Raw genomic sequence first — 24,036 nt, forward strand, 5'->3', positions numbered from 1 at the left:
CTGTATGTACACAATTCCACATATCATGTGATAATTGCACTATAGCCATTTAACAAATTCCTCAAAATTCTTAGCACCAAAGCTACGTTGGTATCAAACCATCATACGACCTGCAGTATAATTGTAAATGAACAAAAGCAACTCTCATCTGAATTACTTCTTTTTCGACAAGATCTAAGGAATGACAAAGCATCATTTCCGTTCTTCCATCAAAGCGTTTTTTTTGGTTCTGAGATGAAGGGCCTCTCTACTGCAAATAATCCTTAATCCTTTGAATCTAGGGGACAAAATCTGCGGTTTCTCTAAAAGCATAGTGCCACTAGAAGGAATCACTATTTACAGCTAAAATGTTTCTACAAGAGACAATATCAAACAAAAATGTCTTATATTCATACAAGTTGATCTACTTGTTTTGGCAAGAACTGGAAAATGATGTAAAATATCCTTCTCCATCCTGCATGTGTTTGCATGCCGTTGACTTGATATAAATTTGTCAAGTTGAGCTCTCTTTCCAATTGTAAGCAGAAAAATATGCCAAACTGTTCCAAGAGTATTTACTTCTTCGAACCTGTGTATGCAGCACTAATCTGAAAATTCCCTTGAGCTATTGAACAAAGTTCAAGCCCAAAGCATCGAAAGTTAAGCCAAAATGAAAGAATGTTATGATTTATCATTTTTAGACAAAATCCTATCCGTCCTCCAGATAGACCATTACACATCCATCTAATCATCACTTCCCTTCACCAGAACCACGGTTAAGAAATCATGCCGTCTTTTGATTAATGTAATATCAAGAAAGTTTTGTGCCACATATAATGATCCATCCAGATTCCATTCTGCTATTCAGATTCATCTTTTCCCTGAGGATGGCCTCATTATTTGCATGGACAACAAAATCATCATCTTGGTAGGTAGAGCTCACAGTTGGATTCCTGCCATAATCAAACTTCAGAGTTCCTACAGAAGTGTCTAATTTATGCCTACCGCCATACTTCTCATTTCTACTTTCTCCAGAGTTAACTGTAGAAGACAAGTCGAAGCTCTCAAAAACGCTAGGGTTATGCGTTGACATGTTACACAGGTAGCTACTATCAGGGCTCCAACTACAATTGCTACCATTGCTACTTGTTACAACCCCGGTTCTGCTGTCAAATATGCTCACACTGCCATTGCTTTCCACTTCCTGCAATATTTTTGGTATGGAATGCTTAAAGATCTATTAAAATATGAAGAGAAATCATGCAAATTAAAATTTGTAGGGATTGAGAACCTAAAATTAAGGACAATCTTGAAGCTTGGAGCAGGTTAGATTACCTCATCAAGAGTTTTTTTAACTTTCTTATCAGTGATGATGGTTTTTAAATTTTCCGTCCCAAACTGTTGGTGGTCATCAGGCTTCGTTTCCCATTGCAACCAGGGAAGCACCACACCATCATTTTCTTCTGATACATGAAGCTGTTGGACAATGTTTAAGCCACTATCATTAAAATCCCTAATATTTGTAATATCTGGCAGTATTCCTTCGTAATCTTTCTTTGCTTCTGTCTTTATGCTATGAGCAGGTGCAAGACGGCGTTCTTCCTCAAAAGATGAAAATTCTGAGTCTTCAAAATTAGATATGTTTATAAACTCATCAAAGTACTTTTGTGCTTCTTCATTCAAGCATTCAGACATATTCTTCCGGTCTGCACTATTCTGGTGAACAGAGTGCAAATGCAATTATTCATTTCCATGCTTCATTGCAACATAAATCCACTTGACTATTCTAACTATTGTTAACAAGATAAGCTAACAAGCACAAACACTTGTACGTGCTAGATATGAAAATTTGCAGAATTTCAAGAGCAACAAAAGTCAAATGGGCATTACTCTTCTTGTTCGAGATGATCTTTTTGTTTTAGATGGCTTTGATTCTGGGAGTAATTCCCCCACTATTCTTGCAAGTTCCTGGCGCCGTTGTTCTTCAGCAGCCAACTTAGCACAGAGATCCCTTGCCCGTTTCTCTGACTGAACATTGGACCATATATGTCACATATATTTGAAGACCATGGCATTTGTTCACTAAGATTGCACTGTTCAAAGAGTGAAAAGAATGGTACCTGCTCCAGCTTAGCAGTATAATCTTTTCTCACGTCAGAAACAACATTAATGACATCAGTAGTATTTGGCATGAGTAACTCGTTAGAATCCTTTCGATTGAGTGCTGAAGGGTTTTTTCTCACAGTGGACTGTTAAAATCAATCACACAAAAATTCAAAATCAGTTATGTTGAGAAAGAAAGACATCACAAGTCCCTAAGTGAATCTTAATAGGAACCACAAAAATGAAACATGAGAAACAAAATGGTAATAACATTCAAAGCTAGCTTATGCTGAGAGTATGTACCACTACATAAGTGCATATTAGACATCGTCAACAGAACTGACATTTGGACCTAAAAATTGTTTAAACAGTGGCTGCCATCTTTGTGATACTGAAAATTGAAATAGAAAGCTTATACAAACCCTCTGCATTATCCTCAAAGTCACCTAATCCACTCAACGTATTTCAGCACAGTTCAACCTCCACAATAATTTGTTGATGATCACATCGAAATGAGGTATTTGACATAGTTATGTACAAAACCTACTGTGAGCTCTCACTTAAACGCTTGGTTGTATACAAATCACCTGATGTTTGCACTTGGTAAAATGGCACAACAATCAATGTATACTAGACAATTTTCACACTGGAACTTACTTGTTTGATCTCAGACCTAATTTCAGAAACTGCATGCCTTACTTCTGATCGCATAGCTTCATATAAACTGACAGCGTCCATATCTCCTATTGGATGATCACTCCGGAAGGACTGAAAGTCAATTTTTGTCATTTTTATCAGAACTTTCCCAACAAGAGCAGTGTCTTATTGAAAGACGGAACAATTATATATGATGCAAACCTAATGATCAGAACATGGGTTCTTTAACCAGAATTTTAAGAAATATTTATATATGCTTCCGACCCAAAATAACAGACAAAACACAATGCCAGCAAGGTTCAGACAAATGGGTCTGAACCTAAATATTGATATATATTATATCCTTCTATATAGATATTGTTACTAATATCGATGAGGAGTTAAGAGAGTCGAAACCTTCATCTGAGCATACACTGCTCTTATTGTCTTCTCTTCTCCATTATCGCTAGAACGTGTATCTGCGCCTTCATCATCAGTCAACGCTGATGTATAGCTCTGAAACAAACCCACTGTGTTTAGCCACATCAATCACATTTCTTATGTACATGTCCATTTACAGGAATTTAATAAAATAGCCTAACTTAATGCTTCACATTTAAATCCAGGAAGCCATTGAAAAAATTGCATTTAGAAACATAGAAACTTTGACAAGAACACAGTCCGATATATAATATGTTGATATCTAAACGTGTCAAAGGATCTGCATAAAACAAGCTTAAGAAAGACTGCAGAAGCTAAAAACTCGTGGAAATGTACATTAAAACTATATCCCAATCTCTAGAATGCATCCAATACAAGAATTTAAAACATATAATACATGCAGAAATCATATCCAAAGGATGAAATTGAAATTCTGCAAAGATTACTTTTCACTTTTAACAAGGACTTACTTGATGACTATCATACGGTCGTGACAGATCCCTTTGACTTGAGCACCTCCTCAACCCTCGTTGAGGCTTGGGCATATCACCTCCTTCTACCTTCTCAGTAACAGACCTCCGACCATTCACAGTTGCAAGGTTATTAAGTCTGTACCGCTCTTTACGTCTGTACACTGAATCCATGTCACTCTGTAATGCAAAAGAAAATAAATAGAGCATACTGAAGTTGGGGATTCAGCCTTCTGAAAACTTTCAAAATGCCTTTAGAGAAAAGAGGTGAAAGGAAAACATGATTAAGAGATACACAGCTGCCAGACATATTTCAACAATATCTAGTAAAAAAGTTTGATGCTATCCATTGCTACTTGGATCTTTTATACAATAATAATATTACTAGAAACAAAGTTGGAAAAATTCAATATCTCCAAGATATTTTGGTAATCTTTCAAAACTCCACGCCTGATCTTAGAACAACTTTAGTTTCAATATATTGTCAGAAAATGGTAAGACAAAGGTTTCAAACAGAAGCAGCAGGCGATAAAATGCATATTTGAGAAAAACACTTCAACATATTAGATTCATAAATAATAGCATCTAATGCATTTGACCATTGCATTTAGAACTGAATTCGAATCTTAATTTGTCCAATATAAGGAATATATGGGTAGTTCTGCCTGGCATATGCGGCTGAACTATACTGCATGAATCTACATCCATTATCATTTTTTTCATTATGAGTTGCAGTGCATGCAGATTCCAAATGCATATTTATTATGTATTATCATACTTTGTCATGTGATTTAAGATTTGACTCTTCCCATCCGATGGACGGAAATTTTGATGTATGTTAATATGATCAGACAATATATTTGGATTGGATATGTTATTTTTGAGCTATATTCAATGTTATCATTTTATCTTTCATGTCTAATCTAAATCCAAATGAAAATAAAAAAAATAAAAAAAAAATCATGAAAAACTATAATTTATGTAATTTTCCACATGTCAAATCATTGCCAGGCTGATTAGCGAGTCTTTGCCAAATCCCCAGGCAAGTTTCATTGGTGGACTAAAACAGGTCACAAGCCCAGTGAAGTGTGGTAACTTTGGCTAGTACGGTAATGTTGCACAGGACCAACTCAAAGGAAGCATAAGAAGAAATTTAAAGATCAGTTGTGCTGAATTAACCATTAGGCTACCAAAGAAGTTTATGGATCATTTTAAACACGGACACAACAGTTCAAATATCTCAATGAAGGATGGACCAATTATAGTAGCACCCAAACAATCTTTAACACCAGAAGAAGAAGACTTCATGGCCAAAAAGTCACAAGCATATAACGTAACAAAAAGTGGCAAATGAGAAGCCATGCCAGAACTAAGATTATTTTGTCTATACAGTAATATTTAATAATAATATATTTCAATTCAAGTCCCTAATTTTATAAGACATGGAATATATATATAAAAGTACTATATACTATATAGTACAACCAATTAAGATATTTTGCTACAAAATGACATATCAAGGATTAAAACTTCAAAACCCTTTGCACACCAAATTGTTGTTTTGTAATGTTTTATGTCCTCCCTGGGTTTATACTTGAGACAGAACCAATAAGGATTAGATCTCAAAAATTAACTATTCTGCACAAATTCTTGTAATTAAATTGTTTGATCTCCATAAATCCTTCCAAAAGATCAAGCAAACACATGTAGTTTATATAATGAACTCCATGTGTTTGTTCAGTTGGTGATCTATCAGGGTCTCCTTTCCAAAGCTTGTTTGGCCAAAAGTGGCTTTATGATGGTTTTGTCTCTCTTGCTTAAAGCCAAACAATGTTCCAGCAAGTTTCCAGGATGAGGGGCACAGGAATGGGAAGATGCACAAGGAATATTTGTGGGAGCACCCCCTAATTTTAGGGAAATTCAAGGGGGATGTCAAAGTGTGTGTGTGAGTGTGTATTATAAACATGATTCAAATTCAAATTCAATAATGAAATACATTAATTCATACATCATAAATAATTCAATGAAATAGAAATAGTAAAATATTGTATACATTGATTTAAATTCATCATTCATTATTCTAGAATCTAATTAGTACTAAGCAAAAATAGTAGATACTAAAGTCTGAAGACTGGAATAATAAATTGAAATTACTCAAACTCAAAAATAATAAAAAGTGACAAGTCAAAGACTTGGTCTAAGGTCATCAGTATCTAAAGTCAAGACTCAAAAGTAAAAAACTAAAAATGAACAATAGACAATGAACAAATATTATCACAACTGGCCTAGTGATCAAAACGGTCAACCACGAATCTGAGAACCAGTTAAAAAAAGGACTAAAAAACCAGTCGACCAAAAAATAAATAAATATTCAGATTTTGACAAAATATATGTAAATATCCATGTGCATTCATATGAATCCAAACCATTATACACAAATATGCAAATTTTCTCATATATATAGCAAGAATGAATATAAACAAATTAGCATCGAGTGCAATCCATATTTGAACCAAGAATACATCAACAAAGAGGCTCTAGATAACCTCTATAGTACAGAAAAAAATCATGCTGCAACATGTACCTACATATCATCAAAATCATTGTGTATATTGGGATCCTCATCATCAATATCACCCTCTAAGCATTAAAATAAAATAGAAAAAGCCTACCATGTCAAATCAAGAATTTGCTTGAGTGATAGGTACAATTTTACTAGAGTCATGACAGAGGAGTTTAATAATCAATGCCACCAACATCGAGATACATAGAGGAGTTGGTGCTCTTGATTAAATGTTAGTTCCATACCTTCATGCATGATAGAATCCAATGCAAATGTTGCAATTCCCCTAATATTGAAATCTTGAAAACTGTTAAGTCTACTAGATTTTGGGTGGGATCTAAACTTCTACCTGCTTCATATGAAATCCAATGAGGTCAGAACCACTCTCAAGCATCCTGAGTCAATTAATGGTAATGTTAAAAATTTAAGTAAAAAGATAAAAATGAAAGATAAACGAGAATGTATGAAAGATAAACGAAAATGTCACTTTTTAACATTACCATTAATTACATTACATTAGTAGGGCCCTCATTAATTACATTACATTAGTAGGCCCCTAGATTTGAATATTAGGCTTCCCCACTCATAAATTATTATTGTCCAGCAAAATTTGATGGGACACCCAGCCTTTTTTTGGGGAATGCCCACGAGCACCCCTTTTCGGGTAACGCATCCCCCACATTGGGGGAACATTTCCCCCTACGTCTCCCCGAGTTTCCCCAAAATAAAGACATGGGGAAATGTTTCCCCAACCATTCCCCCATCCCAAGAACATATGAAACGTGGGGAACAAGCACCCCCACCCTAGGGGACACATCCCCATGGAACACCAAAGTCAAAATCAGTGAAGCACAATTTTTGGGAATACCCCTTTGCAAGATTATGTCGGGAACAGGTTCAATCTCAGCTGGCAAGCATTCTGCAGGGTCAATTGCATTGGAGGCAAATTTGTTGGGAGATTCCAGATCTATGATACAGAATTCCTTGCCTAGTATTTGGCACTTTTCAAGAGGTTTCTATTTTTGTATTTCTCCAGAAACTCCACTATAAATATGTTTTTCAAAATTAGGTCAGTTATCAGGCTGCCTTTTGTCAATATTTGCTGCCCAGACTGCAGCAGAAAATGTTATTCATACGTTAATGGATCGGGGTATGGAACGAGTAAAAGTTATGATAAGTGGCCCTGATCGAGGGAGAGATACAGCATTACAAACCATTCGTAGAAGTGGCATACTTGGAGAGTTGATGTATGTATACAACTCTTGGCAAAAGGGGCATTACTGATTCAGTGATTAAGGATGCCAAATTGTTAGACCATGTCTCTTATTCTGATTTATAGCTGTTTTAGTTTCTCTAAGAAAGAGAAGTTCATTGTATACTATTCCATGATCCCTTTATTTTTTGCTGCTGATATAAATATTTTCTGTATGTCTTCTACCAAAAATTAAAAAATTGATCTATTTTTGGGGTAATGTAAGGGCAATTTATGTGTCTTTAGTGCATTTTAAGCATGTTTTGTGGGCAAAGTTTTAGTGTGCTCCATAAGTCACTCTAAAGGAGGGTATATATGTTTGTTTTTTTTCTGTTTTTGGACCTTTTTTTTCAATCAGGAGAATCGGTAAACCTGGCACCTGCTACCTGTCACCAAGGAGACCTGGGATCAAATCAATGGGACTGCCACTATACTCCTAAGCCTAATGCAACCGCCCACAAGCCTATTTAGACAAGTAAACCGAGTTTTTAACTTGGGCAAGGCCTTGTATTGGTTGGCAAACACCTTCCAGTGCAGAACATCCACCATTCAACCTAGCTCAATAGGCTAACAAGGCATCCATGTTACCCTTCTCGTTAATTGAGCTCAAATGGGACTGCCACTATATTCCTAAGCCTAATGCAACAGCCCATAAGCCTCTTTAGACAAGTAAACATAGATTTTAACTTGGGCAAGGCCTTGTATTGGTTGGCAAACGCCTTCCGGTGCAGAACATCCACCATTCAACCTAGCCCAATGGGCTAAAAAGTATCCATGTTACCCTTCTCATTAATTGAGCTCAAATGACATTTTCATTTGCAATGTTGTAATAAAAGAAGCATACAGCCAGAAGACCTCTTCTAGCAGTCGTACCCCTTTCATTGATTGTTTTCCAGATCTTTGCAATCATGGCATCTAAAAGAGGTTCAGGTGATTACATCCATGTACTATACATTATTGATATCACTAGATGAATATATTGTTGAGATGGCTAAAGCCTTTTTTTTGCCCATCTTTGTCATATCTCATAGCAAAGTTTATGTAAAGTCCTGTGGGAATTTGGCTTCGAGTGGTCTATTGATGGAAAAAGACATCTTAAAGCAAGCAATTATTCTAAGGTCACTTTTCATTACAATCACCAGTTGCAATGTGCAGGACATCTGCCTCAACTTTTCAAACATACGGGAGACAACTCAGGAGATATTCCTCTGTAGCAAACCAAACCCCTACTCGCTCAGCCCAACGACCCACGCATCCACTAGAAAGAGGTAATGCAATATTTTGCATGGCATTTATAAAATAATTTTCAAACATGTGAAGAGTAATATTGTGTATTTCTTTATATTGAAAATCGACGTCATCTTATACCAAGGGAAATAGCTTAAGAGAATTTGCTCAATGAATGGTTCTTTGTAGTTGTATGTTGAAGGTTATACCAAACATTGATGGCTTGCCGACAAATACAGCTATGGTAAGAGACGCCTTTTCTAGCAAGAGTTAAAAAGAGACATTTGAAATTTTAAAAGAAAAAAATGAAAAAGTTGGTTAACATAATATGTGTTAAATAATGACAACAAAGATGTAATTGTAAGTAAATCTGTTTTTACCATTCAATCGTTTTGTAACGAAAAGGAGTTATGTAACGAAGTAAGCCCATATTAATTGGGATTGCCCAAGAGGCTTGTATGATGGAGAATCATCTTTGATTAATAAAAATTTCCAATCCCTTGCCCCGTGGAGGTTTCCTTGATACATTGTCAAGGTTTTACCATGTAAAATCACTTGTGTTAATGTGTAATTTAGTTTGTCAGTTTTATGCATTTCTTGCCTTGTATGTTTGAATGATTAATGACTCTCGGAATACCAACAATTGGTATCAGAGCATGAGCAAGTTGTGAGGATTGTGGCACTGGGAGAGACAAGTCGCACCGTTAAAGAATAAGAGGTTTTCTAGTGTGGTCATGGTCGTCTTTCTAAACCAAGGGAAGTAAAGAAGAGGTTGTGAGATTAGGACAAGACATACCATTGGGCAGAATTGCCGAAGAAAAGTCTAGTTGTCACCTGCTAGTCACTGAAGTTGTCGCTCGTCAAGCAACCTAACGTAGCCATTTTTTTGTTTGAGCCACAATACAAAACCGCTGGAGAGAACGCTAGAGTTTTTTTGAAAGGAAAAACACAGCCATCGGTTGGGTTCTATGTGAAGGCAATTGTTTTTTAAAAGAAAAACACAGCCGTCGATTAGGTTCTATGTGAAGACAATTATTTTTTAAAAGAAAAACACAACGGCCAGCCAGTCCAAGAAAACGTGAATCTGAGAGCCACCACTTTGGTTTTATCTGAGGCTATGGCAGAAGAGGTTGTTGAGTGGGAAAAGACAAAGCCACCAGTGTGAAGAAAGGAACGATGAAGGAACCCGCGCTGCCAGCGAGCAAGATCTTCTTGCCATCCTGAAGAGGAAGAAAGCTCTTGTAAAGAGATGACCCTGGCTGAATTCTAAGGCGTTGATCTATCTTTTCTATCTTTTTGTGAGTTGATTTCCTAACACTCTTGTTGGAGCTATTCGTTGTAGAGCCGCGAGCAAGAGTGACTACCTGGTGGAAGTTGTTCAAAAAAAAAAATTGCTTACAAAACCACTGTCAGTTTACTGCCTGGAGCAGAGTCTGATGCAGAGCCAAGTCCCAGGTAATTTGTGTTTTTTACAGCAAAATAATTATTGATTGAAAGTAAAATTTTCAGAAATTTTTTGGGCTCAAAAACCAGTGAAAATTCTTAGATTTTTTTAATGAAATAGAAGGAGTAGGGTTTCTTTCTCTGAAAAAAGAGAACAATTTTTTTTTTTTTGGAATAGGAAAAGAATTGTGAGAGTTCATGGAAGAAATGGAGTAGGGTTTGTTAAGCAAAGAAAAAATTGGGGTAAGAAGGGAAATCAAATTTAAAAAATAAAAATAAAAACTAGCTGAAAGAAGTGAAACCAATTTTTTTAAACCCTAGTTGAAGGAAGGAAACCATAGTAGGAGGATTTGTAGGAGGAAATGGCAAAAATGATGAATGCAAAGTTTGAGGAGAAGTTCACCAGCAAGAACAATTTCGCATTGTGTAAACTGAAAGTTAGGGACTTGCTGGTGCAACAAGGTTTGCACATAGCATTAGACGGGGTGAAGAAGAAACCTGTTGGCATGACAAATTTGGACTGGGAGGACTTGGATGCTCGAGCTCTCAGTACCACCAAGTTGTGCCTGGCGGATGTTCTCTTCAACATTGCTGAAAAACATCGACATTAGGTTTATTGGGGAAACTAGAAACGTTGTATATGACCAAATCTTTAACAAAATAATTTATCTGAAAAGGAAATTGTAATGTCTTCGAATGAAGGAAGGTACAAAAATTGCAAAACATTTAAATGTTTTTAATACACTTATTTGCCAATTGTCAAATGTGGAAGTTAAATTTCAAGGAGAAGACAAAGCTATCACTTTGTTGTGTTCTCTGCCCGAGTCATGGCACCACTTTGTAACCTCTATGAGTTTGAGCACAACTGAGACTTTGGAATTTGATCCAGTTGTGGGAGCTATGTTAGCTGAAGAAGTAAGGAAGAAGTCCAGTATTGAAACCTCTGCATCAGAAGCCATGATAGCCAAAGGTCAGTCAAAAGGAAAGAGGGGAGAAAGCAAAGGGTTCTTCCAGGTCAAAATCAAAGGGCAAAAAGTGTAAATCCAAATGTTGGTACTGCAACAAAATTGGACACCTCAAGAAAGACTGTTAGAAACTAAAGGAGTCTGAAAACCCAATGAAGGAAGCAAATCAAGTTGAATCAGGCATGATTGATGAAGTTTTATCTGCTAAATTGAATATGGTAGATGAGGCTTTACCTGTTTGTAATGTATCTTGAAATTATGATAATTGGTTGTTAGATTATGGTGCTTCGCATCACATGAGTCAGCAAAGAAATTGGTTCACGTCATATGACACAATGAATGGTAGTTCAATGTTTATGGGTAATAATGTATCTTGTCAGACTGTTGAGATGGGAAATATCAAAATTAAAATGTATCATGATACAGTTAGGACATTAACTGATGTTAGGCATGTACCTAAATTGAGAAAAATTTTGATTTCTTTGGGAGTGTTGGACTCGGATGGTTACAAGTTTACAGGTCAGAATGGAGTGTTGAAAGTTTCAAAAGGGGCCTTGGTTTTTATGAAGGTAGATAAGATCGGAAATCTTTACAGACTCAAAGGAAGTACGCAGGTCAGTGAGGTAGCGACTATATCAGAGAAGGCAGAAGAAGGTACTCGCTTATGGCATCAGCAGTTCGGTCACATGAGCAAGAAGGGTCTTCAAGTACTGATGAATCGCAAGTTGCTTCCTGATTTGAAATCCTTGAAGTTGGATTTTTGTAAACAATGTGTATATGGTAAACAATGTAAACAGAAATTTAAAACTAGAAGTCATAATAGTAAAGAAATTTTGGACTATATCCATTCTAATCTTTGGGGACCATCTCCTACTGTATCTTATGGAGGTGCATTATACTTCTTAACATTTATTGATGATTTCTCTCGAAAAGTCTGGGTCTATATGTTGAAAAAGAAAGTTGATGTATTTAATGTTTTTAAACAATTTAAAGCAATGGTGGAAAATAAAACAGGCAAATCAATTAAATGTTTAAGAACTGACAATGGCAGTGAATTTACTTCTCTAGAATTTGAACAACATTGTAAGGATAAAGGAATTGTTAGACATAAAACTATTGTTTATACTCCTCAGCAAAATGGCATTGCTGAACGTATGAATCTGACTCTTATGGAAAGAGCCAAAAGCTTGATTAGCAATGTTAACCTGCAAAAGGAGTTGTGGGCAGAAGTAATATCTACTGCTTGTTATTTAGTTAATAGATCACCTTCAATTGCCATTAATTGTAAAATTCTTGAAGAAGTTTGGTCGGGTCAATCTTGTGATTATTCACATTTAAGGATTTTTGGTTGTGATGCATATGCTCTTATTCCTAAAAATCAGCGCTCAAAATTAGATCCAAAATCAAAATGTTATGTCTTTGTTGGGTATGACTATGCGGTGAAAGGATATAGGTTGTGGGATCCTTCTTCACAGAAGATAGTCATTAGTAGAGATGTAACATTTGATGAATCTTCTCTTTTAAAATCAGATGTTGAAAAAAGTTGAACAGGAATAGGTATCGCCAAATCAACAAATTCAGTTGGAGGCTAGACCTTTTTTAGAAAGTTGAAAGGAAGGAGAGACTTCTGAAGGAAAAGGTGAAGGGGACGCAAAGGAAATTGTTTAAGTTCCAAAACCAGTCACTCTAAGAAGTTTTACAAGGGAAAGAAAAACACCCAAAAGGTATGAAGATTATGCTTCAACTTTTACATTGATTACTGAATATGGGGAACCTTCTTGTTATCAGGAAGCACTGGATGATGCGAATAGCAAAAAGTGGAAAAAGGCTATGACGAAGAAATGGATTCCTTAGCCAAGAACAAAACCTAGGATCTTGTAGGACTTCCTGAAGGGAGAAATGTTGTTGGATGCAAATGGATCTTCAAATTGAAGCGAAATGTTGACAGTAGTATCAAGAGGTATAAGGCGAGGTTGGCTGCAAATGGGTATTCTCAAGTTGAAGGTATTGACTGTCATTAGATTTTTTCACCGGTCGTAAAACTTGTTACTATTCGTACTATGTTAGCACTAACTACATTACCTGATCTTGAGTTAGAACAGTTAGATGTTAAAACATCCTTTCTTCATGGTGATTTGAATGAAGAGATTTATATGGAACCACCAGAAGGTTTTGTACAAGGTCGTAGCAGAAGATTAGATTGCAAGCTCGGAAAATCATTGTATGGCCTGAGGCAGTCTCCCAGGCAATGGTACAAGAAGTTTGACTCCTTCATGGTGAGCTAGAACTTTACTAGAAGTGAGTATGATCATTGTGTATACTTCAAGAGTTTCAGTGGCATATTCATTATCTTGGTTTTGTATGTTGACGATATACTTATTGCAAGCAAAAGCATGGAACAGATCAACAAGTTAAAGGCTCAACTCTCTAGAACGTTTGATATGAAGGATCTTGGAGCAGCAAAAACATATCTTGGGCATGGAGATACACAGAGACAGAGAGAATGGAAAGCTTTGGTTATCACAGCAAAAGTATGTGGAAAGAGTACTTGAAAAGTTCGGTATCAACAATGTGAAACCTGTTAATGTTCCATTAGCTTCCCATTTTAAACTTTATTTGGTTTTGAGTCCTAGAATTGATGAAGAAAAGAAGTATATGTCTCGTGTACCATATGCAATTGCGGTAGGCAATTTAATGTATGCAATGGCATCTACACGGCCTAACATTTCACATGCAGTTGGAGTTGTCAGCAGGTTCATGGAAAATCCAAGAGAAGAACACTGGCGAGCTGTGAAATGGGTGCTTCAGTATTTGAGATGCACAAGTGACCATTGCATCATCTTTAATGGTAGTGAAGGATCAGTCTGCGGATATGTAGATGTTGATTATGCAGGTGATTTGGACAAAAGGAGATCTACTACAAGTTGTCTTTACTCTTGCAAGTATAGCACTTAGCTGGATGTCAAAGTTTCAAGAAACAATTTCTTTGTCCACTACTGAAGCAGAGTATATAGTTGCTTCAGATGCCACGAAATAAGCAATCTAGTTGAAAGGTCTACTTGATGAGATTGGAAGGACACAGGAGAAAGTGAATGTATTCTGTGACAGTCAAAGTGCTATTCATTTGGCTAGAAATCCAGCTTATCACAGCAAGACCAAGCACATTGATGTTAGGTACCATTTTGTGAGACATGTGATCAATGGTGACAAAGTAGCTCTCAAGAAGGGTCCATACACGGGAGAATCGTGCAGACATATTCACAAAGCCAGTTATAGTAGAGAAACTTTAATGGTGTTTGCCTTCTCTTGGCTTGCAGAAAAGATGATGAATGGACATGAGCAAGGGATTAGGAAAATTGTTATCAAGGCGGAGATTGTTTGATAATGACAACAAAGTAATGTAGGTAAATTTGTTTTTACCATTCAATCAATTTTGTAACGAAAAGGAGTTATGTAACGAAGTAAGCCCATATTAATTGGGATTGCCCAAGAGGCTTGTATGATGGAGAATCATCTTTGATTAATAAAGATTTCTAATCCCTTGCCCCGTGGAGGTTTCCTTGATACAATGTCAAGGTTTTACCATGTAAAATCACTTGTGTTAATGTGTAATTCAGTTTGTCAATTTTATGCATTTCTTGCCTTATATGTTTGAATGATTAATGACTTTCGAAATACCAACAATATGATGTATCTTTTGCAAAAGAGTATACAAAAGGTGGATGGCTCAGGGGAAAATGCCTCCATGCAATTGAATGGGGTACTAACACTTTTGTACCACATTCAATTTTTCTATTGAGAATCTTCTTTTTACATTGACAATTATGCACATATGCAAATAGCAAAGGAAAAGCCCTACTAATTTCGACAATTTTAATGAAGACCGGTTAAGTCTTCTATTTGTATTTGGGCAAACATCATTGTCATTGCAAAGAGGATACCACAATGAAATCAATTTTTTTCTCATTGTCACAAACCCTCCCTAAAATCAGAATAAGTTGCTTTAAGAACACTTGTACTTGTCTGTGATGGTGAATGATTTTCTTTTGCATGATTGAATGATGTTGCTTTGTGTCTACTTTTTATGACACACATTTGATTTGGCAAACAAGCCGACACACTAAGTGACAAATTGTAAACCCATCAAGAACAAACACTTCTTTGACTCAAAATGCTTGAAATCATTGAATTGTAAAATGTTGAAGAAGAATAAGACATTGAACTATACAAAGGAGGAACAGCATGAAACCCTTTCAAAATTCAATTGTACAAATTTTCATAAAGACTTGCCTAAAAATGAATAAGGAGGTCATTTTCAAAACCACTATAATCACACTTTAGGGTACATGACCAACAGTACCCACCATCCTAAGGTAGGCAATCCAAGCAGCCAAGTGTGACATATGTGAGTGGGTGCAAGTGAGCATGACCCAAACACAAAGGAAAATTCAAGCAAGTGTGATAACTACAAATCTCAAATGGGTAAAGGAGGAAAGCATTTGCAAAATGTCAATCTAGTAACCAAAGACCTACAAAACTCCTTAAATACATTGGATAATGGGGTCATTGATCTTCCTAAACAAATCGATCTAAATGATAGATTGATTGAAGCACTTCAACTAAAATTAATTGAAAAAGAGTAACAAATTGAGAACATGGTTGATGCAACTTGGGACACAATTTACCTAATCCAAATCGTCGACATTATTTGCGACACAAATGACCTAATAGTTTATACAAATACATCAAATGATATGGTTCATAATTCCTTAACTACCTCATGAGATGGAATTATTCATTAATAGTAATGTGATGAAGGTAAGTTTTGTCAAAGATAAGTCACAAACATAAGCATGAAGTGAATCTAACTAGAACCCAAAATCTACAAGGTTTAAGGAGAGATTCAATAGCACATATGGAAGGTTTTCATATTGTATAAGACATGCCAATAAATGACAAGAAGTTTTACAAATATAAATTCAATGAGCTATTTGGAACATCACTCCATTAAGTTACCCCAAGGGTTAGCTCAATCAATTAAACCTTTTTTCCAAGACATGTTGAGAGGGAGGCCATAGGTCACAAAGTTTGAATCCAATCAAGTCCAATGGGTTACCAGCCATTACAATCACTAGCAATTAAGTTGCCTCCATTAAAATATTCCAAGGACAAGGGGGGATCCCATAAAATTTTCCTTGGAGAAAAAATGTCATTCGATTATGTCCATTACACTAGGGAAAATATGATTATCTATCATTTTTACTCATGCCAATATGAAGCAAACTTATGGAGCAAATTATTCAACTCGCACTCTTCCATCTGGACCTATTTTGTCATTCAAATATCCCATAGGGTTTACCTATGCAACCTTCCATCTTCTATAAGAAATCATCCTCCCTCTATTGAAAAACACCAAAACGTACTTTGAGCTATGGGTGAAAGTTGTTCTAGATATGTGTCTATCTTAGTTATCTGACGGATTGTGTCACAATATGAGCTCCTCTTCCTGATCCATTAGAAAATCCCTACTCTTTGATCCACTAAACTATTCAAATCCAATTTTCATTGTAGCCCTTTAAAGCATGATTTTGGAAACACTTGCAATAAAAAAACCAAATTTCACTCCTCATAACAAAGTAAAGCCTTTAGTTTACAACTAATGAGATTTTTTTAGCCAAAAAACTTAAAAAACTAATATTACAAAAAAAATTTGCAATGTTGACGATGATAATACATATACTTCATGTCCAACGGATTTAAGCAAAAAGAGATAGTTCCCTTCCTGTCGAATACAAAATTTACATGTCTTCGGGAAAAAAAAAAACAATTATTGTTGCAGCTTAAAAAATTATAGAACACTCCTATTATACTAGTACTTTTTCCTAGAGACAGAAAAGGATACCAATAGCTTTAAAAAAACATAATACTTAATGGAACACGTGACGATTGTCAACCACATCGAGGCCGGCATTTTATGGTACCAATCTCAATATCTTCAACTAGTTGGTGCATAATTTGTTATTCCATTGACTCTCAATGGGGTGAACGGGGTGATCTAACTTTCTTTGGTTTCAAGTTGTTGACTAGGCTCCCTTACTCAAATTTAAAACCATGTTTCTCAACACGCTATATTCCAACTATAAAGTAGTTATCTCTTACTTTTGTTGTACCATTGTTCCCACAATTGTTACAAATTGAGAAACAACTTGATGCTCATTACCATATACCTTTGCAGTAACTAAGAAGAGGGAGGACCTATTACACTGAATTCGCTCCTCGTGATTTAGCGACACCCTTCTTACTTCTTACAACTCCTTGTAATCCATTAGAACATTGCAAAGACCAAAAGGCTCCGCCCATGATCACAAACGTCACTACCTAGGAAGAAAAGCACTAAAAAACAAAAATAAACCACTCCATATTGGCAAATACCAAATACAAATTACATGTGCGGTTGTAATCCTCATCTCCTCCGATTGGTCTCTCTTCTCATTTCATCACATGCTTTTTAAACATATTGTAAATTGTAATATTCTTGAGATAATTTTTTATGATACTCCAACATACTCTAAAAAAATCTATTGTGAATCCATCAGGGCCAAGAATTTTATTAAATGTGAGACTCCAAATTGCTCTATGAATTTCATCCTCAAAGATAGCTTCCATCAAATCTTCACTCTTAGCTACAAAAATATCTAATCAAATATTTTCCAACATGGCCAGTATTACTACCAGATCCACCCCCTCATTTTCAGTATATAGATCCTCAAAATGTACCCTTGCCACCTCCTTTATCTCTGTAAAGTTTTTTATGGTCGATCCATCATCCATACAAATTTCTCTTACATTGTTTTTTGCGTTCCTAAGAAAGAAAGTAGTGTTTTTATCCCCATATTTAACCATTAATTACAAGATTTAAGTCTCAATGTTTCCTCTTCCAATCTAAGAGTTTGGTAGAACTTTTGAAATGCCGTATTCTCATCTTTTAATGCTTACTAGTTATATGTTCAAATTCCATTTTATCATGTAGCAAGATCATATGCGATTTGATTTCCTATTTACACAATCTTGAGTGTAATCTTTCTTGCCCCATTCTTAAAGAGCAATTTTAACAACTTCCAATTTTTGCTCCCAACTGAGGACAAGTGAACCAAAAACCCATTTAATCCATTCATCTACAATTATTCCAATAGTTGCTTCATCTTGAAGACAGAGAGGATTAAAGAAAAAAGGATTGGGGCCATAATCTAGAGACTCAAGAATCTCTATAAAGCAATAGGCTTATGATTAGAGGTTATCCATGGAAGAATTTTGGCAATGATAGTGGAGTTGCTTAAAAGAAACTCTCTTTGCCACAAAAAATGGTCAAGGTGCGTTGCAATATGTCTTAGTATTATGTCCACCAAATAACAATCAAATATTAAGTCTTCCATCCATTCCCAAAAAGGACCTCTTACTATGCTACCTCCTCTTTTTACTTTTTCACTTAGAACTACATTGAAGTCAACTGCGATTGTGTTGTTTTCAGTGATTTGAATATTCAATAAGGCTAAAAGTGATGCCCGATATCCCTCCTTTTCTTTGCAGACTATTGACATATATACATTAATTATGTTTAGCCTTTGCCCCAACTATCAAAGAATGAAACCCATCAAGATCCAATGTTGTGTTTGATGAGAAAAACCCAAGAGTAGGAGAAGGTTGTTCCAAAGTGTGCAAATGCCTCCTGACGCACCCCTCAAGTTGACTAGTGTTCCTTCAGAATATTTCCATTGTTGTTTGCATATTTTGACTGCTTCCATCACCTCTTATTTAGTCTCCTAAAGGAAGAGGATATTCAGTTTTAATGTCTTTATTATATCTCTTATTGATTCTACTTTAAACCAACTAACCATACCTCTAAAATTCCAAGAGATTATGTTCATTATTTACCCCAAGATTCTTGTCCACCACCTTGAGAGGGTGTCAAAATTCCAAAGTTTTTAATTGTTCTTGTCCCTTTCGTAATGATATTTCTATTGTCGTTCAAGTACCCAATAGTTTCTCCTTGTTTGCTATCTCCTGTCCCTTTTCCTTAGCAAGTTCTCTACCTAACTTCCTAGGCATACTCTCTGCCTTTTCATATTCATCCTTATCCTTATCCTTTGTTTGTTATTGAGCCTAGTGTGAAGATTTTCAATGAATATTACATCTTCTCAAGGGGGTGATCAATTTATTCTAATGATTTGATAAGTTGCCTTCATAGCCAAGATAAGGCTAAGTTACATAACTTTCCATCCCATAAGTTGTATTAGGTGGAGCTTTTGAAATATGTAGAGATGCAAGTATAATTCCTAAGAAGGGGATGGGATCTTCTTGAGTTAATATTTCATATCTATCTACTTGGGAGTTTGATCTTTGCTCCCTTAGGATATATTGAAAATTCAACTCCATGCATTTTCTTCACTACCTGTGATCTGGATTGGATCATTATATTGTTTGTCATCCACCTCGATGCATTTGGAGAAAAAATGGAGGAATCAGCTCACGGGACCGTTTTTACCGACGGGACCCAGTTTGGCGAAATGGGGTCTAAAACCTTCCGAGATCATTTTGAGACATCAAACGACATTTTTTGGAGGTAAAACTTTGTCGCTTTAGCACCACACCATTCATGTTATTCTACACACAAAAATATTTCCAATGATGCAAGAAGCGCGTCAATCGAAGTTCGTATGCAAAAGTTATGCCACTCAAAAGTTGACCTTCCTTTTTTCACACCTATATAGTATGATGCAAGAAGCGCGTCAATCGAAGTTCGTATGCAAAAGTTATGCCACTCAAAAGTTGACCTTCCTTTTTTCACACCTATATAGTTTGGGAGGATGTCGTGTTAGCCCCCATTATTCATGGAAAAGGGGCCAACAACGTGATTATGATGTAAAAGACTCTAGAAGAATTTATATTGTAACCCTAGTTAAGAGTTGATGTAATAAAAATTAACCACTAGTAGGCAATCGAGCTATGTTATAACCGAGCCACTAGGAGGAAGAGGCATTCCATTCTTTCAAGAGCATTTTGTTCCATAATTGAGCAAAGATAGCCAAGAGAGATAGGAGGTAGAGCACACAAAGAGGATTTGTGCACTGTAGTGGCCCACAGACCATAGACATTACTTCTTTGTACCTGCAACCATATTTCCAAACAGAGAAAGAGAGCGAAGCGGCCTCACCTTATAGCAGGGTTTCTCCCAAATGGGATTTCCCAGAGAGCATATCTTGTGTCTTATGTGTGTGTGTGAGCTTGTTTCGTCGTTCTCTACTTTTCTGCATAATTTCCATTGGCGTGCATGCACTAATTACAATTAAATCTATAGATCTTAAAATTTAATAAAACTATAATAGTGTAGAAATTCCGCATTTTAATATTTTATTATACGATCTATTGTGACAAATTGTCCAGTGGAATATCCACAGCAATTTACAGATCAACCTGTTTGGAACTTGAGGGGGTAAATATTCCTAAGATTATTGAGAATGTTTTGGAGATCAATGGGACTACAACATGCTTTGCACCCATTTTATTTTAATTGTCTACCATTGCTCCTCATTGTCTTAAACCAATTGAGTGACTTGTAGGCTTTATTTGCAATCCTTTGCAAAAATATTCATGGAAATACATGCATTTAAAGGGCAATTACTAATAGTCCAACAACTAAATATGCTTCAAGTCATCCAAAGTCAAAAGGAATGCTTCAAGAAGACCCTTTTCTATATCTTCCTCCACACGAATACGAGCAAAAGCAAACCTGTCATCCTTTGGTTCCACTTTGTCAATAAATCTACCCTAAGTGTTGCCAATGATGCACATAATGTCTTCATTCCAACAATGTACAATAAGATGCAACAATCGAACCAAAACCAAGACAGTTGAGAGATTGTCATGTCCAAGGTTGAAGTCTATTGTCCACATGTTCAAATGCATTCCTATTGTGCCAAATAAATAAGGCCCATTCTTGAAGATGAGATAATTGTCCTCTTTAGATTCAAATAGGCATGAAACCCTCTTCCACAAAAATAATCGTGAGCTTGCCTTTGATACATCCTTCCCAATTCCTTTGTACCCAAATTGCCATAGATCTAGGTGATGGCCAAATGCTAGTAAATTGGCCAATTCACCTATGATTTGGAAAAAGCTGCAAAGCAAGCACCATATGACATGAAGAAGATGCTATTAAAAAAACTTCAGATGTCAAATCCATGACCAAAGCTGTGTTGCTCACCTGGTTGTTCATGGAAGGTTCAAATCATGATTTTTTGAGCACTTAAAATGAAACACATAATCCTAACCATAAAAACCACACATATTTGGATCTTAAGAAACCATGGCATCTTAATTATATGTATTACCAGCAAATAAATTTTTCCATTAAATCCTCACTTCATCTCCAACTCTAACTAGATGTCACAAATATAACCTTTGCAACTTACAATTACAAGCCAATATTTAATCATCAAACTCAGTGTTTTAATAACCTTTGCAACTTACAATTACAAGCCAATATTTATTCATCAAACTCAGTGTTTAATAACCTTTGCAACTTACAATTACAAGCCAATATTTAATCATCAAACTCAGTGTTTAATAAAAGATGAGAATACAATATCACACCCTTGCAGGAAATTTAAATGCATTCCCATAGTCAATCAACAGCTGTGGTGATTTCATGGATAAATTTAGAGCCCATGGAACATAATTGGTTTATTCAGTGTGATAAAATTTGTGGATTAATCACCAAGCAAATTTCAGGAAGAGAAATCATCTCGAAAAAAAAAACAATTACAAATTGGCCGGCCGAAAATTCGCCAAGATTTTAAAAAATCACCAAGTTTTAAGAAAATCCCAAGTAATATTGGCAGTGGAGCGTTTTTCAGAAGAAAACTCTGCCCTCAATTTTTTATTTTTCACTTGCTGCTCTCTGTGAGAATTATGCAGTTTCTGCCCTCACTTGATTATACGTGTACTTTTTTTTGTTGCGTTGATCATCGTCAATTTTTTTACTTTTACTGGTTTTTCAGCCCATGGACAAGTTAGATATTTGCAACACTTGTTCTTTTTATTTTTCTCTGGCAAGGCTCCGGGTTCATGGCTCAATCATTCTCATTGTGAAATCGGAGGCCCATTGCAAACAGGCTTCATCCGAATCTTGAAATCATCAATCTATCTGTTTATGATTTCACTCATAGCGCTCTCAATGCCACATGACACTCTACAAATCACCAATCCGAAAAAAACAGAACAACAATAACAATAAAAAGTTTTGCATGGTGCAGAATTTTAGCCACAAGCAGCAAGATATTCATTACAGATTTTGCCAAAATGATAAGAATGTGACATCAAATCCCATTGGGTTACCAAAAAACGCTGTAATGATGATACCCAGTTCAAGAAAATGCATGTGATTCCCATCTTTTATGATTATCCAATAACTGAAGAGTATACCTATTCATCTGATAGCATGTGAAAGACTTAAAATTTATTGAGAATTTCATGGAAAATTTTAAAGATACATATTTACTTTGAAAATGTAAATCTTTTTTGGTAAATCATAATATTCGATGCTATTTTTGTAAAAATATTCAAAGATTTTGTACAGGTAAGAAAAAATTGATTTGTTGAGTAAAACATTTTATATGGGTGAATAGTTTAAAATGATTGGTGGATCACTGTGTGAGACTACTTAAATTTGAAATTATCGTGATGATGATTTTTAGAGTAAGTAAAATTTGTATAAAAAACTGTGGGAATTATTTTGAGAAAACATTGAAATTGAATCTTCTAATTTAAATTTAACACAATAAAACCCAAATAAAAAAATTTAGGCCTAAAATTTTTACCATTAAGATTCAGCTCCAGGAATCAATAAACTTGAATCTACAAATCACAACCAGAGAAAAGGCTGATGCCCTACCTCGGAGTCACTGTACTGGTATCGAGCAACAGACACAGAGCGCTCCCTCCTGCGTCCATTCTCGTGGGGTGGAACCGTCTGCCTGGGCGCAGCAGAGCGACCTCTTCTCTGCACTATTTCCGTCTCAGAGGGGCTCTCGGTGTTGCTGCCTGTATGAGAACGGTCGACAGGGCGCCCTCGTCCCCTTCGGCCTTCCGCAGTGGTCACATGGGGGCCGGTGTTCACGCAGCGCCCCGGATTGAACTCTCGGTTAGGGCTGGCGTTGCGAGAGGTGGGAGACTTTACCTTGTTGGTGTTCTGGAGATCAATCTGGCGAAGCACAGAGGTGGAGATCTCTGGGTAATAGCGGGGATAATGGCTTAAGCTCCTCGACCTCCTGTGACCGCCCACTGCTCTGGAAGAAGGGGCTGAGCTATTGCTATTGCTGTTGCTGTTATTCTCCTGGGAGCCGATTTGGGTTCGCTTTGTCCTTGATTTGAATGCCGAAGTCGCCATGACTGGAGACCAAATGCAGAGAAATATTATGTGCAGTAATGACTGTTTTTAGCCATGAATTTCGTAGGGATTTAGGTGATCTCGAGCGGCTCAGGGCTCAGGAAATTGGTGGGAAAAGTACCAAATTTGTATGGCGGAACTGCAGTAAATGTGACGAGATGGGAGCCGAAGGAATTGGGAGTTTAAGAAACTGGATCCGGAGGCCTGGTCATGGGAGTCTATCAAGAGCAATGCAAGGGACAACGAGCAGTGACAAGAAGCATTAAATAGATGAATTGATGGAAATTGCTAAAAATCCAGTGACGGTGTTTGGCAGGAATGAATGCAGCCCCACGGGCCACAGGTTTCGGATGGAAAGAGGTGGACCTTAATGAGAGTGTTGGTTGAGGAGCGGAGACTTTATTATTTGTATACGTTATTGCAAGATTTTACAGGAAGTGCTGGTGCAGGAGAGAAGATTTTTATTCTGCTACAAGTTATTTCCAGATTTTATGATTTGGGCGAGATTGACT

The 24,036-nt window shown here is 36.3% G+C and overlaps 1 protein-coding gene across 1 annotated transcript; it reads right to left on the reverse strand.

The window, feature by feature from the left end:
* Positions 1 to 128: 128 nt before the first annotated feature.
* LOC149170642 (uncharacterized) lies at positions 129 to 24,036 on the reverse strand. The gene is made up of 8 exons (XM_089423955.1): positions 23,030 to 24,036; positions 3,630 to 3,809; positions 3,136 to 3,234; positions 2,740 to 2,850; positions 2,100 to 2,228; positions 1,870 to 2,007; positions 1,315 to 1,695; positions 129 to 1,183 (listed from the first exon to the last, which is right to left on the reverse strand). Exons 1-8 carry the CDS (start codon positions 23,522 to 23,524, stop codon positions 791 to 793), a joined length of 1,926 nt encoding a protein of 641 aa, XP_089280081.1. The 5' UTR covers positions 23,525 to 24,036; the 3' UTR covers positions 129 to 790.

Source organism: Pinus tabuliformis, chromosome 4_2 (assembly GCF_031772625.1).
Source record: "Pinus tabuliformis cultivar Carrire ecotype Pingquan chromosome 4_2, CPIR1, whole genome shotgun sequence".
In the NCBI taxonomy this organism is placed as follows: Eukaryota; Viridiplantae; Streptophyta; class Pinopsida; order Pinales; family Pinaceae; genus Pinus; species Pinus tabuliformis.